The sequence below is a fragment of the Lacerta agilis genome, chromosome 7 (genome assembly GCF_009819535.1).
Source record: "Lacerta agilis isolate rLacAgi1 chromosome 7, rLacAgi1.pri, whole genome shotgun sequence".
NCBI classification, from domain to species: domain Eukaryota; kingdom Metazoa; phylum Chordata; class Lepidosauria; order Squamata; family Lacertidae; genus Lacerta; species Lacerta agilis.
This window is the reverse complement of record NC_046318.1, coordinates 12,700,461-12,718,895: the sequence shown is the minus strand read 5'-3', so window position 1 is coordinate 12,718,895 and position 18,435 is coordinate 12,700,461. Positions and strand designations below refer to the sequence as shown.

At 40.8% G+C, this 18,435-nt stretch overlaps 1 protein-coding gene across 1 annotated transcript in view; it reads right to left on the bottom strand.

Annotated features, from left to right (window-relative positions):
- CTNND2 (catenin delta 2) overlaps window positions 1–18,435 on the bottom strand; it is a 481,608-nt gene that overhangs the window by 310,205 nt on the left and 152,968 nt on the right. Inside the window, 1 exon segment of the mRNA XM_033154385.1 lies at window positions 10,975–11,087. Coding sequence (XP_033010276.1) covers window positions 10,975–11,087 — 113 coding nt within the window.

Genomic DNA, 18,435 nt, shown 5'->3' with positions numbered 1-18,435 from the left:
AGCAGGCATGCCCTTGCTAGACCTTGCTATGGACCTCGCCATACGATGATGATGATGGTGATGATTGTTATTATTTTTATTTACCCCATCCATCTGGCTGGGTTTCCCCAGCCACTCTGGGCAGCTCCCAACAGAATATCAAAAACACAATAAAACATCAAACATTAAAAACTTCCCTAAACAGGGCTGCCTTCAGATGGGCCACGGAGGAGCTTTTTCCTTGCAGACTAATGGGGCCTGGCTGCAGTGCTGCCTACCTCATTGCAATTGCCACAACTTGTTAGCAGAAAAAGCATTGAGTTGGATCCTTAGTCCACACAGATAGAGGTGGGGACCCCCACTTTGCTGTCATGGAGTATCCCCTTAAACGAGCCTAGGGGGTGATTCATGTCCAAATGCGCAGCTCGGGGGCTGACAGACCTTAGCACCGCTGATGTACTGTGCATATGTCCCCCTGGAATATGTTCGCTGGGTTTGATCTTAAGATTTTTGTGTGCAACCATAGTTTGCATACGTAATACTGTGCAGTTGGAAGTCATGGTTAATGTTTAGAACATTCCTATCCTCCTTACATGTTTACCACTTACCCTGAAAGCTATGGATCAAGCACATAACCTCAACTGTAAGTTTAATGTTGCTGGAGTTGCAAGATTGCGCTGCACAGAAAAACACACTAAATGACAGGAGTAAAATGCTCTTATTTACAGAATGAGCTCTCTGGTTACCAGCTTTATTAAATTAACCAAAGAATCCTGTATTTTCTTAGCTGAAGTTAAATATATATACTGTACACACACGAACGCACAAACATTTGCTGGAAAAGGTCTCAACTGAAAGCCTATTTGAAAAGCTAGTGGGACCAATATACAGATCAAATTAAATTAAATTAAATCAAATTAAGGAGATATTGGTAATACGAGGTCACTGCCTTGCTGAAGCTAAGTAGGTCTGGATCTAGATATGAGACACCTGGATAAATTCATGTATGCCGACTTAGGTGCAAACACCGAAGAAAGGAGAGGCTATAGAACAAGGGTGGGCAACCTAAGGCCCAGGGGCCAAACGCGGCCCAATCGCCTTCTCAATCCGGCCCGTGGACGGTCCAGGAATCACTGTGTTTTTACATGAGTAGAATGTGTCCTTTTATTTAAAATGCATCTCTGGGTTATTTGTGGGGCCTGCCTGGTGTTTTTCCATGAGTGGAATGTGTGCTTTTATTTAAAATGCATCTCTGGGTTATTTGTGGGGCATAGGAATTAGTTCATCCCCCCCCCAAAAAAAATATATATAACGGTAGTCCGGCCCACCACATGGTCTGGGGGACAGTGGACCAGCCCACGGCTGAAAAAGGTTGCTGACCCCTGCTATAGAACGTAAGGAAATAAAATAAATACACAAGTAAATTCCGCTCTTCTCACCAGCAGCTTGCAATAGTTATTTCCTGAAGACTTCATATATTAATTTGAACATGCTGCTACTTGTTGACAAATTGAACAGTGATAAATTCCCAGGTGCCGTTTTTTAAAATCAAGTTAAGGAAGAACATTGGATAAATAAATGAAAACCTAAACTGAACACATCAGATATTAGAACCTTTAGAACGGTGAGGGCTGGCTACATATTATTTTTTATTTTGGTGTAACGCAACCTAAATGTCTTACATTATTTACTTTTGCATTTAATTTAGTCTTTTTGTTGTAAGCACATTAAATACATGCAATATAAACATTTAAAATACAAATATGTTGCATTTCCTATCGCCAATATTTATCTATTCATTCACAATAACCGAAAATAAACAGAATATGCAAAATAAATTATCATTAAACTAATTATTAATTATTTTACATTTTCTACTATTTAAGACATCAAAAATGCATTGGGTTGCATCCCATGGTTGCGTAAGAAGAGGGAAGCCCACAAAACTGAGCTTTCCTCTCCTTTGCATCTCCCTGCATCCCCACAAAACCCTCTCCATAGGGTTTCCCCCTATGAACATGTCATAAGGGCTGCGGTGGAAGATGCAATCACCCCAAATTGGGTGGAGCTTGGAGGAGTCTTGTTTCAAAAGAAGCTCTGCTCCTGCAAGATCTCTCTGCCTGATTTGGGCAATTCCCACCTACCCACCCCCACCCACATTGCAGCCCCTGGAGAAGGTTTTCGGGGGCGGGGTTAGGGAAGAGAGTGTTTGAATGAGCTACCTTCTACTCACACAGCCATTAGATAAATACTACATGCTAAAAACAACAGCCCAGCAGGCAGCTATAATGGGATTCATGATTTCTCAAAAGTTTCTTTCTGTTTAATTTGGCATTCCATATATTCTGTCAATCTGGCCGTTTGAACCAAATACGGTACTAACTTCATTCAATCATAGTTGGCACATTATGTAAACACCATTTAGAAGCTATCAGGATTTTTGCTGGAGTTCATACCAATTCCAGATGTTCGGATCCACTTTTCTTCTGGCAGTCAATGAAATGGGCTTAATTGTAAAGGGTATACAATCATCCGACTAATAGAAATACTAAGATAATTCCAGAAATGATGTTATCTTCTTACACTTCCACCACATATGCATAAAATTCACAATTCTTTTCCTATATCTTTTTGTATATAGTATTAGATGTATTAAAAGAGCGAGCTTTTAAAATGCTGCTTGCACTGATTTTAGAAACAGCCTCTTTGGTAACATAATAAAACCACACACACCAAAGTAATTCATTTGACATAAATAACTGTTTTGTCTGAGATGGACATTATAAAGGTCAAGCATATAATGGGGTTTTAGACATATTCATTGCATACTCTCTTATTTCATTCTCTCTGGCTTTTTGCATTGTGAAATTTGGTTTTAGTCATGTAGTTAATCTGCAATAAATGTACAGTATAAGATTTTGTCTCTATATAAGCGTAATGAAAGTTAGGAAAAGAAATACATATTTGCAATAATGATACATTGCCAAGCAGAACACCCTGTTTAATCAACCAAAGCTTTATTTAAGAGTCATTTGCAATCAAACCATAATTATGCCATTAAAAGTATAGACCTGACTATAATAATTAGCCATCAGGGAATTTACAATATATCTGTAACCTAAGAATCTTTGGCAATATAAATATTATGAGAAGCACGGCACAAAAATTAATTTATGACTGCAACTGCAGTCTTTCCCTAGTTTTTCATATTTTGGGCATTCTTTCTAGGGATCTGAATGTGCTTAAGTTGTGAAACATCTGTGTTTACTCCATTAGAAGAAAACATAAATTGCATTTTTATGGATTAAAACAGGCACCACACTTAATGCTGAACACTTGAGAATAACTCATTACCAAAGAAATTAAAGGTTTAAATTTTTATTTTTTCGGATAACATGACAATTCCTGTAACATGTTCATTGACTCCCCTTCCTTTTTTTCCTGTGTTATTGATCTAATCCGCTTACTGCTTCAATGATTTCAAATTGCCTTTCATTTGTAGAATACTGAATATAAGGATGCAGAATATTATCAGACAAGTTGTTTTGCCTAAGTTCCCAAACTTTATAAGGGCAGCCATAGTTAAGGGCCTTAATTCACAATCCCTGACTTTTCATTTGTCCTTGTTGGGCATCTCATTTCACCTCACTACACTGATTTTAGCTCCATCCAGGGCAGGTGGCAGATATATCCTAAGAAGCCAACTTAATGACAGCTACAACCTTGAAGAAATACACAGAGCGTGAGATGCCCCTCCTTAAACAGATTTCTAAAGGCACCAAGGACGCTGATGAGTTAAAAGATGGGAAATTTATTTATTTATCCATTTATTATTAATTCTCCACTTTTCTCCCAGTGCAGGACCCAAGGCAGCTCTCGGCATAAATTAAAACAAATACAACTAAAAGCATGTAGTAGTAATAATAATAATAATAATAATAATAAATATTAAAGAAAAAGTAAACAAGTAACCCTATGAAAAACAGCACTGACAACACAACCACTTAAAAGTGTAAGAAAGAAAGAGCACAACACTCAGTCTCGGAAAACCCTGCCACAACAGCCAGTTAGTGGCCAAAGGCCCGATGGAACAACAATAGCAAAAAGATTTTGCCTGCTGGGTAAAGGAAAGCAGAAAAAGGAGCCATTGTACCTCCCATGAAAGGGAGTTCTACAATCTGGGAGCAGCCACCAAGAAGGGCCTCTCTTGTGTCCTCTTATCCTAAAAGGTAAAGGTAAAGGACCCCTGACAGTTAAGTCCAGTCGCGAAAGACTCTGGGGTTGCAGTACAAAATTGTTGCACAACAAGTCACAATACCTGACATATGACTGCTTTCGTTATTGTTCTGCTTAGGCAGATGTATAAGTTGTATAAGACGACAGCATTTTGTCCAATATAGTGGAACCCACAGGACTACAGACATGTTACATTCTGTCATCATGTCATGTGACCATTGCATGTGTTCAGAAGGCTTCAAAAGTACTTGCATGGCTAAATAAGACCAGCCACTTCAGGGAGTTTGGTCTCACTAAGATTGAAGTCACTGTTCAAAATTAGTGACTTGCTTCAGCCTCTCTCAAAATGTTGACCTTGAATGCTCATGTGAGCAATTGGGCATGATCTAAAAAGCTCATCGATTTTGGCTCAGTGTCCATAATCTGGGAGGCTGTAAATTTGCCTTGAGAGGATTGCAGAAGATGTAAAAGATGCTCATGTAACATGTATCTTGCAGCCCAGCCCAGTTTCCTTGTGCATCTTCCGCACTCTCTACGTGACTGGAGAGCTATATTCATGGGACAACCATGTGCACTTAGCATGGGTAACATCTAACTTGGTTGATCCCTGGAAATTCCACAAATATATTAAAGATTTCAGAAACAAAATACCATTTTTATATACATCCGATAGAGTTTGTCTATGTGCTGAAAAGAGGGGTTTGTGATTTTTAGAATTGCCTTTTCTTATCATTAGCATGGACTGCAAAAAGATCAAACTTATCCATCCTTAAAGAAATCAGCCCTGAGTGCTCACTGGAAGGACAGATCCTGAAGTTGAGGCTCCAGTACTTTGGCCACCTCATGAGAAGAGAAGACTCCCTAGAAAAGACCCTGATGTTGGAAAAGATGGAGGGCACAAGGAGAAGGGGACGAAAGAGGATGGTTGGACAGTGTTCTCGAAGCGACTTGCATGAGTTTGGCCAAACTGCGGGAGGCAGTGAAATATAGGCGTGTCTGGAGTGCTACTGGTCCATGGGGTCACGAAGAGTCGGACACGACTGAACAACTGAACAACAAATCATTAGCATAGTGTTTAAGCCTATTTGTTCAAAATTTTAAGTTCTTTGACGCAATAACATTTTGCATTGCAATTTATTAAAAAACCCACCCAGTGCTGCAACTTACAGTTTACTTTCATGATATACCGTAATAATCAACTTTATAGTTTCCAATGCTCCCTTGTCTGGAAATCACCACCAAGTCTCTTTTTAAACCATTCAGCAAAGCCCCTTATAATAGCTTTATTATGCTTTTGTTCCAATTCACAAAGAGTCTCCAATACTGAATCCCATGGTAACTGATTTTCCTCATGAGTAGGGTTGGAGCAGCATACAAATGGATAAGCCTTATTATGACACTGAGCCCATCTCCTTTCAAGTGCCAGATACAGTCCCTACTGTGCATTTCACATCTTGCCAAAGTCAAGAAGGCAAGAAAGGCACCAGCCAAAAGTAAAGGGAAACAAAAAAGAAAAGAAAAGGGGGTCAGTTCTAGGGTTTCAAAGGAAACACTCATCAGAATAATGTGACCTATTCCTAAATTAGTAAGAAAAGAAAGCCATTTGCATCAGTTTGGTACTATATATAACTAATTTGAGTGTTGATGGTTAGTGGCTGTGAAAGCACAAAAGCAAATCAGCATACAATGTACTGAAAGATCAGACTTGGGAGTTTTCACTTTTTCGCTGCAGCCTGGTTTAGTATTCAAATGAAAATGACCAAACATTTATCAGAGTAACTCCAGGGGGCATGCCTATCCTCCTCATTTTACACTGAATACTACATGGAATACACTGCATCCTCCTTGAGATCTCCCATTGAGTCAAAAGGGAGGTTGTGATTTTAGAAAATTAATATAATAACATGGCAATATTTGCTGTAACATAGTGGGGCCTCCATCTATGTTAGCTTTGCTTACTGTGCATTCCTCCCTACCAACAAATATGTCTATGTTAAAACAAAATAAAATAAAAGATTCCTTCAAGTAGCACCTTAGAGACCAACTAAGTTTGTTCTTAGGTGCTACTGGAAGGAATTTTTTATTTTGTTTTGTTTTGACTATGACAGACCAACACGGCTACCTACCTGTAACTATGTCTATGTTGTTATAGAGGTTTTTTGGGGGGAAGAAACCAGTTTTATTTTTCTAGAAAAAGAAGTGCCAGAACTCACCATGAAAACCTCCCTTGTTCTCTTGTAATGGCAACGGTGCCCACCTGAGAGGTGCCGGAACTAAGTTCTGGTGAGTTCCAGCTTTAAAAAAATGCCCCGAGGAGCCCCCTAAACCCTAGAAATTAATAAATGGTAGGATTTTGACTAATTGGGATATGAAAGGAGAAATACAAGCTGCAGAGGAATTCCTGGGCTAGCCTATGCAAAATGACCTGGCTAAGCTAGGGCCATTAAGAAACAATACAGGGCCATTGGCAGTTTAAGAAAACGTTTGTTTTTCCTCCTGCCCTGAGGTATGAACAGAGGCAGGGGATTTGGAAAGTTGCCAGGGTAACTGGGCATGATGTCACACTTGAGTTTAGTGCTTTTGGCACAGCAGGAGACTTGGAATAGGCAGAATAATTTTGGTTGAAGGCAGACTGGGAGAGATGCCTTGGACTCCAGTGCTGCATTGCTGTGGGAAACAAGCCCCTCCTGAGATGACTGTGCTGTTAAGATCTTGACTCCCTCCATCAAAACTCAGATGTAAATATGTGAATAAATCATTTTTCTTAAAACTATGACAGTCGTGATTATCAAAAGAACACAGACCCTGGGTAAGCACCTGGAAACACACACACACACCCCACAATTTTGCTACGGCTCAGCAGAGAGTAGCGATGGCGCCCAACTTCTGTAACCATGTATTTCCAAACACAATTCTTTACCTTCCACAGCAGCTGGAGCTGTACAAAGAAGCACTGTTTATAACAGATGATCAAGATTTCAGGTCCTTAGCTCAGGGTGGTTACCCTAATTTATCAATGCAACTAACAGCCTCTTCCCTCCTTCCTGTGTTTATGATACAAATTTGTTAAGAAGGCTAAATCAGCATCTTATTCTTCTTTGGCGATCACTCTTGGCTGAGTAAGATTGTCTTCCATGAACACTGCCTTTAAGAGTGACTCTGCAAGTGACTGTGGAGGCCAGTTCTGGATCAACATGTCCTTCCACATTGGGGACATAGGTTTCCAGGCGGGAGTTGATCAAGGCGAGGGTTTGCCAAACATTTCTCCCTTCCGTCCTGAGTTTGAGCGTCTACAAAGTCCATGACACTTTTTGTAAAGGCTGTTCTCCAATTGGAACGCTCGCAGGCCAGTGTTTCCCAGTTGTCAGTGTTTATGCTACTTTTTTTTAGATTTGCCTTGACGAGAGTCTTTAAACCTCCTTTGTTGACTGCCAGCATTACTCTTTCCATTTTAAAGTTCGGCATAGAGTAGTTGCTTTGAAAGACGATAATCAGGCATCCACACAACATGACCAGTTCAACAAAGCTGATGTGATCCTTGCTTCTTCCAGTTCGCCTGTCTTCCCAAGTGACATGTAAAAATTTTCAGAGACACTGTTGATGGAATCTTTTGAGGAGCTGGAGATGGTGTTTATAAGTGGTCCATGTTTCACAAGCATGCAGTAAGGTTGGTAGTACAATAGCTTTGTAAACAAGCATTTTGGTTTCCCTGAGAATTTCCCGGTCCTCAAAGACTCTGCACTTCAGTTTGGAGAAAGCAGCACTCACAGAGCTCAGGTGATGCTGGATTTTGGCATCAGTGTCTGCCCTTGTGGAAAGATAGGAGGTAGGAGAAGTGATTGACCTTTTCCAATGTTATACCATTAAGTTTGATTAGTGGCGCTGGGTTGGTTTGTGCTTGTTGGTGTAGCACTTTGGTTTTTTGGATGTTGAGCGATAGGCCAAGCTTTTCATAAGCTTCTGTGAAACTATTTAGGATGGTTTGGAGGTCATACTCTGAGTGCGCACACACTACGTTGTCATCAGCATATTGAAGCTCTATGACGGAAGTTATAGTAACCTTACTCTTTGCTTTCAGTGTACTCAAGTTAAAGAGCCTTCCATCTGTTTGATATATGATTTCTACCCTGGTGGGGAGTTTCCCTTCGACAATGTGTAGGATCATAGCAATGAAAATAATAAATAGAGTTGGGTAGAGATGTGAAGGCCTGGAAAAAAAACTGGAATATTTTCCCCCATTTTTTTCCTGAAGCCTTTTTTGTTTTTTTTCCCCGAAAAATTGGGAAAATTGGAAAAATAAAAAATAGATTATGGCATGTTTTATTTTAACACGATGAATAAAATATTTTAAGAAAAGGGGTTCAAATATTTTATAAATCGTTTCTAAAAAATATGTATGGTATCAGATTATTCTAATTTCTGTGAGGACAAGCAAGTCCTAGGTTACAAACTGAATTCTCCAATGCAAGAACAAGATACATTTCTTCCTTTAGGAGGTGCTGTTGTCACCAGAAAAGAAAAAGGTTTTGTTTTTGTTTTTGCATGTGTGTGGTATACATTGGTTCTGTTCCTCTTCACTAGGCCTCAAAGCACTGGAAGACATTATAGAGCAACAAAAAGGGCCTGAAAGTATATACTTAATTACAGCTCAGAAAATGATTCTGATTAAATTTCATGCCCATTCATTGAAACTTAGTCCCACTACCTTCTTCAGTTCTTTTTATGAGAATGTTTTTTTTTTTTAATACTGTGGAGAGGAAATATGAATAATTGTTACTTATGGATTTTTAAAAATTGTTTTGTGCAGTTTTTTTTTGTTTTACATAAACTAGTCAACAGTTCAGGAGATTGTTGCTCCATTTGTTACAAATACAAATAAATATTATTTTAAAAGTAAATTCTGTTTGTAATAATTGTTTGGATACACTATATTTTTAATATGCTAGTTGTGATAATTTTATGCCCATTAAATTTGTCCATAGTTATATTTTATGTTTCTAAAAGAAGTGCTAATGTAGCATTTTTTTCAATTTTTCCAAAAAAAATCGTTCCCCCCTGAAAAAAACAGGAAAAAACCGCCCCCCCCCCGAGATTCAAAATTTCTGGAAATTTTACATCTCTAGAGTTGGGGCAATAATACAACCCTGTTCAACACCTGATCCCACTATGAATGGTTCACTTTGAGAGCCATTGTTATCTGTGATTCTTGCTGTAATATTATCATGAAGGAGCCAAATGATGTTCACAAATTTATCTGGGCAGCCAATTTTCAGAAAGACAGCCCACAGGGCATTATGATTTACAGTGTTGAAGGCCTTAGTCAGGTCAATAAACCCCATATACGGGGGGTTGGTTTTGCTCTCTGCAGTGAAAATCATGTCCACTGTCCCCCTAGAAGGTCGAAAACCATTTTGGGATTCAGGAAGTGTATTCTAGGATATACTGTAGTTGCTAAGATCCTACAATGAAGGGATGCACTCACTACTTTTGTTAATAGTGGTGGATATAAATGCAAGAACTTCTTTCAGCTGTCCTAGAAGTACAAGTGACTCCTAATTTACGTGGGAATTCTGTTCCAGGCCCCCATGCACATACTACTGAGATCAGGCAATATTCCTACTGTTAGGAAGAGTGTTTAGGGGAAATGTATAAAATTAGCAGTAATCACATGTCGAATTAACGTCAATGACTATAGTACTGCCACTATGTCTTTAGACGCTTAAAAAACACCAAGGACGCAAGAATCAATGCACACATTTAAGAACAGATTGGCAGTATCTTGAAACCACATTGCGAACCCTTTGACCCCATTCTTGCATTTGCTCAATTATTTAAAATAAAATATTGCTTTAAAGGATTTTGACTAACCAGAAATTACTATGCAATCATTTGATTTTTCTTTTCTTTTCCGGGTCTCTCAAATTTCTGGCATATCATCAAACTTGAATTGCTTTTTTAATTATTTGCAAATTTGGCTCCGTGAAGTGTATGGCCTATTATCATGAAGCAATAACTGGGCTATTCTTCTGTCAACATCTTATTAATATTACGCAATTGTTTAGAAATGTTTAGAGGATCATCTAGTGTAATCATTCAGCCCTCTTACAAGAATGATCTTCTACTACAAATTCAATTTACAAGCCTAATCATGCCTTCAGACAAGCAACCTAAGATACCAACCTAAATTTAGTATTCTATGCAAGTCTCTGCTTAGATCGAACCTTTTAAAAGTGAAATCTAATAGCACCATTATAATTCTGCATACAGAATCATGCTACCTGCACGAACATTTTTCTCAGAGATACCAGAAGAACCAGATTTCAGAACATTGCAGTTAAAAAAAAATCATACATATTTTAAAATGCATAAATAATTTCTCTACTAAAACGATCCAACTAGAAGAATGACCAATTATATATTTCCACAAGTTATGTTTGTGTGACAGGAAATGATCTGGGGCACTCTCTCCATTTCCACATGCCAAAAAAACCTGCATTTATTTTTCACTGCATTTAGTTTTCTTATCCCAGTGCATGAGAAAAAGGAGCCAAACCTAGCAGATTCAGAAGTCAAATTATTTCATTCCCTCCACAGTTTTCACAATGAGTATTTGCAACATCCATTTTTGCCCATGATTCACAATCATCTTCTCTTTGCTAATAAATCACAGCTCCACCCTGATATGTCAGAGGAGTAACACAATCCATTATCAATGCCAATCAATTATGGAGAAATAACACAATAACTCTCATACAATACCTAATGCTGTTCATGCTTCCAGTCTCAGATCCAAGCTTACATCTCTCCAGCTGGCTGGCGACAATCTGGCGTTCAGCCTCAAGTTCTCGGGTAAGCCTTTCAAACTGTAACTCCTGAAATGCAAAACACATTTCTGTTACAAACTTTGTGAAATCCAGGTAATATGTATCCATCCTTGTTCCTGGTTTCAGGATGACCCTCTGTCTCTTCCCCCACTGGTAGATTTATCAACTTTTGACTTTTAAAAGCTTATTTATGCTGTATTGGTTTTTAACACTCGATTGGGAGCCGCCCAGAGTGGCTGGGGAAACTCAGCCAGATGGGTGGGATATAAATAATAAATTAATATAAATTATTATATAAAAAGTACTGCCCACCCCCACCCCCTGGCTGGGCCAAGGGTGGGTGGGGGGAAATGTATGAGGCTAGGGGCCAAAGTTATGGTGGACTATGAGGCAGAAATTCACATTTCATGGATGTTATGTACTGAGTTGAATAAGATCCAAAATGCACCAGTCTGATTGGTCCTAGAACAATAGGATTGAGATTGCAGCAGTCTGACTGGTCCCAGAACAATAGGATTGAGATTGCAGCAGTCTGATTGGTCCCAGAACAATAGGATTGAGATTGCAGCAGTCTGACTGGTCCGCAGGAGTCACCCAATCCAGCTCCAGGTGGAAGTGAATCCACATTCCGATTGGCATACAGGAGTATCCCGGAATTAGCCAATCACGTGGGGCCCATTGTGTAAATAGTGTATATAAAGCAAACGTTTTGGGGAAACTGCATTCCTCACTACTATGAGCTGAATAAAGAGCATGAAATTCACACTAGACTCCGAGTATATTTCAATGGGTGACCCAAATGGAATCTGGCATGCCCGAGAGAAGCCTGGCATGTGCCAATAAGCAAATCTGGCAGATCTGGGTGTTGGATCAATCAGGTAGAGTGCCCTCCTAAGGGAGACCCACCAACTGCAATACCGAACACTTTTAGGGCTGAGGATTTCTTGGATGTTTTTTTATTTTCTGCTCCTACTTTTATGTTGGTTGTTGTTTCCCCCCCTTGTGATTTGCTGTTGCATTGTTTATATTATGAGATTGTTTATTTCTGCTGTTAAATGCAGCTATTTTGTTTTATCATTATTTGCAGGTATGATTTTACTGCCGTTCGCAGAGCCTCCAAGTGTCCCTATTTTCCAGGGACGTCCCTGATTTAGAGAAGCCATCCCAGTTTTTGGATTTGATCCCAGAATGTCTCACTTTTCCTTAGGATGTCCTTATTTTCATTGGAGAAATGGTGGTGGGTCTGGAGTTAGCCGACCCCCAAGCCATCTGAAGGCTATCCTGTATAGGTAAGTTTTTTTTAATGTTTAATGTTTTATTATGTTATTATATATATATGTTGCAAGCTTCCTAGAGTGCCTGGGGCAACCCAGTAAGATGTGTGGGGTATAAATAGTAAAATAATCATTATGGAATAGGACGTTCCTATTTTCATCAGAGAAATATTGGCGGGTATACATTTTATTTGATTTTAAGTTGCAATGAATAAAGCAGTTGGACTGCCCCTAGGGTTCATTGGCTTTCAGATAGTAGTTTCCTGCTAGCACATGCTTTTCACTGGTCAGACTAGTATGCAATAATAGATGGTTGGCAATGCTACCCAAAAGGCAGACTAGAAGGATTATGCTAGTAGTTGAAAGAAGGTGCAATGGGAAATATCACAAAAGATTATTTTCTTCAAATACAATAACCGTGCTTTATTGAGAAAGGCTTTAAAAATCGATGGTTGGTGCCGAACGATGTCCAATATGTGTCTGATTGCTCTGTGTTTTAGAGGGTTATCGCTGGCATGTGCTATTTACTATTTTAGCAAGAGGATGGAAAGGACTTTTTCTGGTTATCATTTCAAGTAAAGGAGGGATTTAAGTCTGTGGAGGGATCTCTTTTCTTTCAGGATTCACTCTCATTGAAAGTGCAGGCAACTCTCCCTTCACAGAAGCATAGCAAGCTTAGCACATAATTGCAGTGAACATGAAACACACACAAAAACTGGACTGTAAGACTAACAGACATGACCCCGGCGAAATTGGTAAAAATATACAAAGGCAGTAGTAATATATGTTGGAGGTGTAATAAAGAAACTGGAACATTTTTACATATATATGGTGGTAATGTAAATAAATTAAAAAATTCTGGGAAGAAATATATAAAGAAATGAAAAAGATGCTTCAATACTCCTTCAGAAAAGACCCTGAAATATACTTATTAGGAATGTTAAAAGAGGAAATTAAAGAAAAGGGCAAATGTATAATGATAAACAATCATAGCTTATCCATTCATTAGTTTATCCACATCTGCATTCAAAGAACAGTGAAGTTCTTTGTTCGTATGCTTATTTCAGAACGTTTTGCACTCTTAATTGCTTAAACTCTTCTGATTTCCTGCCTAAATATTCCACTTCTTGCTGCTATTTAAATAGCTCTACCTGTTATCACATCTGATGGATTTATGGGAAACTAACATGCACTCCCCTAGGTGGTATTCAGTCTGTCCCCATAGTAGAAGTATCCAAACAAAGAATGAATACATTTTTATTCAGTGCTGTCAAGTATCCCGTATTAGCCGGGATTCCCCCGTTTTTTAATGCGTTTCCCGCTGCTATCCCGGATTAATCAAAAACCCGTATATTCCTGGGTTGTGTGAGCCCGAGCCGAGAAACGTGTCCCCCGCTCAACAGCTTGTTTGCAGAGGAAGGCTGCTGAAGCTGGCTGTCGAGCGACGGGTGCTGCTCGGCCTGGGAAAACAGGAGGGAGGTGGCAGAGGTGGAGGTGGAGCCCTCCCCCTCGGGGTTTCCCCTACGCCCAGGCCAGAGGGCCGGGAATGCCCGGGGGGAGGAGAGACAAGCCCTCAGCGCTTCCCTCGGCTGCGAGCGGAGCAGGCGAGCGAGAGAGAAGCCGCTGGGGGGAGCGCTCCATCGGCAGCCCGGCCAAGCTCTCTCTCTCTGTCCTCCCCGGCTGGCTGCTGCGCCGGAACCGCGCACCCACTGCTCCTATCCTTCGACCGCCTCTGGTGCGAAAGAGGCTTTTCGCAAATGCTCAGAGGCACTCTTCAAAGGAAAAAAAACCATTACTTATGATGTTGCAGAAGGACTGCGCCCTGGCGCGGAAAGCGCCCGGCCGGCTGCCCCTTGCTCTCGCCCGCTCCCCTTCTCCTGCGCTTCTGCCTCTCCCCCCAACCCCCGCCAACCCAGGGATCGCGCCTGCCTGCCTCTCTCTCTCTCCCACCCTCCTCTCCCTCATCCCGCCTCCTTCAATCGCGACCGCCCTTACTGCCGGGTGGGCTGAGCTGCCCGCCTGCACGCCCAGCTGATCTGAGGCTCGGCCATGGTAATGTCTGCCGCTTTGTTATTTCCCCTCTCCCGAAGATCCGGGGCAGAGATGGGTTCGGGGGCGGAGGGGTGCGTGTGTGCGCATGATGCAAGCTTGCAAGGGTGAGGGAGGGATGGAGGGGAGACGGAGGGGACATCCTCCACGCGCCAAATTGCCCCCACATCTTTTGCACCGAAGGGGCACCGTGCTCCCCACCCCGCGCCACCTCCTCCTCCTCCTCCTCCTCCTCCTCCTCTTCTTTCTTGCTCCCACTCGGGAGGCTTCGCAGCAATGAGGTGGGTGCTGGAAGGAGGCCGGGAGGAGGGTGCACAGCCAGATAGTGAGGCACCCTAGTTTGTGCAACTAGATACATATGCATGCACCGTGCCAGAAAGGGAGAAAAAAATTGGGATAAGATTTATAACGAGTTAAAGAAGGTAATGAAGATTACCTTTAGTAAGAAACCAGAGGCATTTCTCTTGAGCATGACCAATGAAGAGATACCCAGTCAGGATAGAGTATTCTTTATGTATGCCACAACAGCTGCTAGAATTTTATTGGCAAGAAACTGGAAAGGTGAAGAGATCCCAACAGTAGAAGAATGGCAGATGAAGCTAATGGACTATATGGAACTCGCTGAACTGACCGCGAGAATCCGAGACCAGAGGGAGGAGAAGGTGTCGCAAGACTGGAAGAAATTCAAGGAATATTTAGTCAAATGTGTAAAATTGAATATTTGAGCAGAATTAGCTAGCAGAATTGGCTTTAGCATGATTATGTTAGATAAAATAGTGCAGAAGAAGTTTAGATGTGAATGTTAAGAATGTGTAAGAGTATATAAAGATAAAGAGTTAAAGTGAGAAACTATATTTGTTTAATTAACTTTAAGTTTATTGAGAGACAAGGTTAAGATTAATGGAAAAAGATACAAAGCTACCCAATTTAAATTTATTAGTTTTGAATGCAGGAGGGGGAACGAGGGAAGTCTAAAAGTATGTAAAGAAGAAAGAATTAATAAGAAGATAGAGATAGGTGTATGTTTAGTGAGGTATTTGTGTTTTTATGTTTATTGTTATTGTTATTGTTTATTGTATGTTGTTTACCATGTATTTTTGTATTTTCTTTTGTTCATATATGGAAAATAATAAAATCTTTATAAAAAAAAATTGCAAAAGCATCCAGATCTCTCTACAGGTGCATGCAGAATTACATGAACCCCATATGTGCAAACACACACGTGCAGATGTTGGAATAGGTGCACACATAAAGCATGTGTAGATTTTACACAGGCTTTATCCCAGGGGATGAATTTGAAGCGAAGAGTATTCCTTGCCAAGGTGTTTTGGGATCTCAAGGAGAAGCTACGTTCAGTTGAGATAGCAATCTTCCCAAGGCCACCCAGTAGTGAGCTTTATGACTGAGCAGGAATCTGAACCAGTCTCCCACAGGCACCCTGTCAGTCTACTGCACCATGCCCGCGTTCTAGCTGCTCCGCCCACTTTTGCTTCTGGCTCCGCCCACCACTGCCATGTGACTGTCATAGGTGAGGCTGCTGATCCCTTATTTTCAAATCCGAAAGTTGACAGCTATGTTTTTATTTGTTCAGGCACTTGGATCGTAAAGGAAATTGACTTCTGTGTGAGGTCCTACAGATACTTATCACTGCTGATTTTACTGTATTTTATTGTGATTTTATTACTGCAAGGTTGTTTTACTTACAAACGCCGGCTCCCTCGGCCTGTAAATCGAGATGAGCGCCGCAACCCCAGAAGTCGTTCGAGACTAAATTGTCAGGGGCCCCTTTACCTTTACCTTTAAGCTGCCCTTAGTAAGCTGCCTCCAGGTTGGAGGAAAGGAGGGGTAAAATATTCTCTGAGCGTTGTCTTTCAGCCTCTCTTTTTCTCAAACCTGACCAAGCCAAACTCCTGTAATATCTGCACATGTTTTCTTAATCGTTTTACAGTACAGCTGTTTCACACGTGGATTTTTTCCCGACTCATTCTTAGGGGAAACATTTGTTGTTGTTCAGTCGTCCAGTCGTGTCCGACTCTTTGTGACCCCATGGACCAGAGCACGCCAGGCACCCCTATCCCCCACTGCCTCCCACAGTTTGGCCAAACTCATGCCAGGGGGAAACATACATACATCAAATTTACTTACAATCTTCTCTTCTCTCCCCCATCTACCCCCACCTTTACTGAAAATGACAGATATTAAACACATCTCTTACTCGGTGGAAAAGAGTACCGTACTTGGTGCTGATTTATATTGTCTGTTCTATGAATAGATTTAGCAATAGGGGGTGACAGTTCTGTCAGTCAGTTCTGCTGTTACCATTTCTCACCTCCCCTGGTGGCATCCTTATCTATTATCGATATCAGTAGAAGAGAGAGAGAGAGATTTCCCATAAACACCCTGGCCTCCAGGCAGACAGGACACTGTGTAACAAGTGATTAATTGAAGAAGCAGCAGCACATGAGATTGCAAGGGTTTGTGGTCTTAGCACCATGTCTGGAAACTTAACTAAAAAGCTTTGAAAGAAGCAATAGGCTCAGTACTAACATCTCTGTTAGGTTTCAGCCAACTCTACCAATTTTGCAGTAAACCAATAAATCAGCACAATTTCTCAAATCAAGAACAACCCTTCACATGACAGAAAAAGTCTTCAGTTTTTATACCGTTTCTAAAGGGTACTCAAAAAATAAAATGAAATGTGCAGCAGATGAACTCTGAAGAGGACACAGCCTCTTTTTATGACTGTTCCTTATTCTTCTCTATCAATCTAGAATGTGTGCTCTCCACAGTCTCACAGAGATCTTCAATATTGTAAGCTAGTGCTTAATACTGACATCAAGGTACTAGAAATTTTCCTCCATAACTCTTTCCTCATGCAGTCAATCTTGTACAAGTGTGTAAAAGAAAGTCTGAATATACTATTATTACACGACTGAGAGTCAGCATAGACCAGGGAAGGGTTTCCCGAGCAGTTTTTGGACTACAACTCCCATCATTCCCCAGCTAGCCAGACCAGTGGTCAGGGGTAATGGGAATAGTAGTCCAAAAATAGCTGGGGACCCAAGTTTGGGAAACCCTGGTCTGGGGGCTAGAATGTTTGACTAGGACCAAGGAGACGCAGTTCACCCATGAAGCTCACTATCCAATTTTACAAGGTTGTTATGAAAATTGTGTGTGTGTGTGTGTGTGTGTGTGTGTGTGTGTGGAACAGGCATGGCCAAACTTGGCCCTCCAGATGTTTTGGGACTACAACTCCCATCATCCCTAGCTAACAGGACCAGTGGTCAGGGATGATGGGAATTGTAGTTTCAAAACACCTGGAGGGCCAAGTTTGGCCATGCCTGCGTAGATCATATACAGAACCCAGAGATCCTCAAAGATATGGTGTGATATAAATGTAAGAAATAATTAAATAATTAAAATGTAAAAGTACGCCTTGATCACATCTAATCCTACAGGCTAAGGCTGGTACAAAAAATGTTGTTTTTTACAGTGTTCCCCCCCAAAAAAAAACTGTTTAGGGGGTACTCTCATTTTGACTCAAGAAAATCACCGGGAAAGAAAACGAAGCTGCTATCGGAGGTGGTAACAACGAAACTGACCAATCACCGTGCTAGATTTCAACTCCTACTTAACACATTAAATGCTCGGTTCTGCCCGAGACTCGGGAAACACTGTGACAGGAAATGAGGCTGCCATCGGGGGTAGCAATGGAACTGACGATTCACCGTGCTAGAGAAGAAACTTTAATTATTATTATTATTTTTAAAAAATAGTTTCTTCTTCTGTTAGATTCACAAAATGTTTAGGGGTATGTGTACCCCTGTGTCCCCCCAGAAAAAGCACTGGGTTTTCCCCAATAAATTGTGGTGATAACCCATTCCAATGGCACATGTTTGTATGTACTCATCTGTGGTGCTAATTCCAGTGCACCCAAAGAGAAAGACCAAGGGGGAGCTTCCCTTCTCTTAGTTACGGCTGATACAACTTCCCTCAAGGAAGCCTGCTCTGAAACATTCTTTATTGACCAAACCAAAGGACAGCAACATTACTTTCCATGATCCACTAAACCC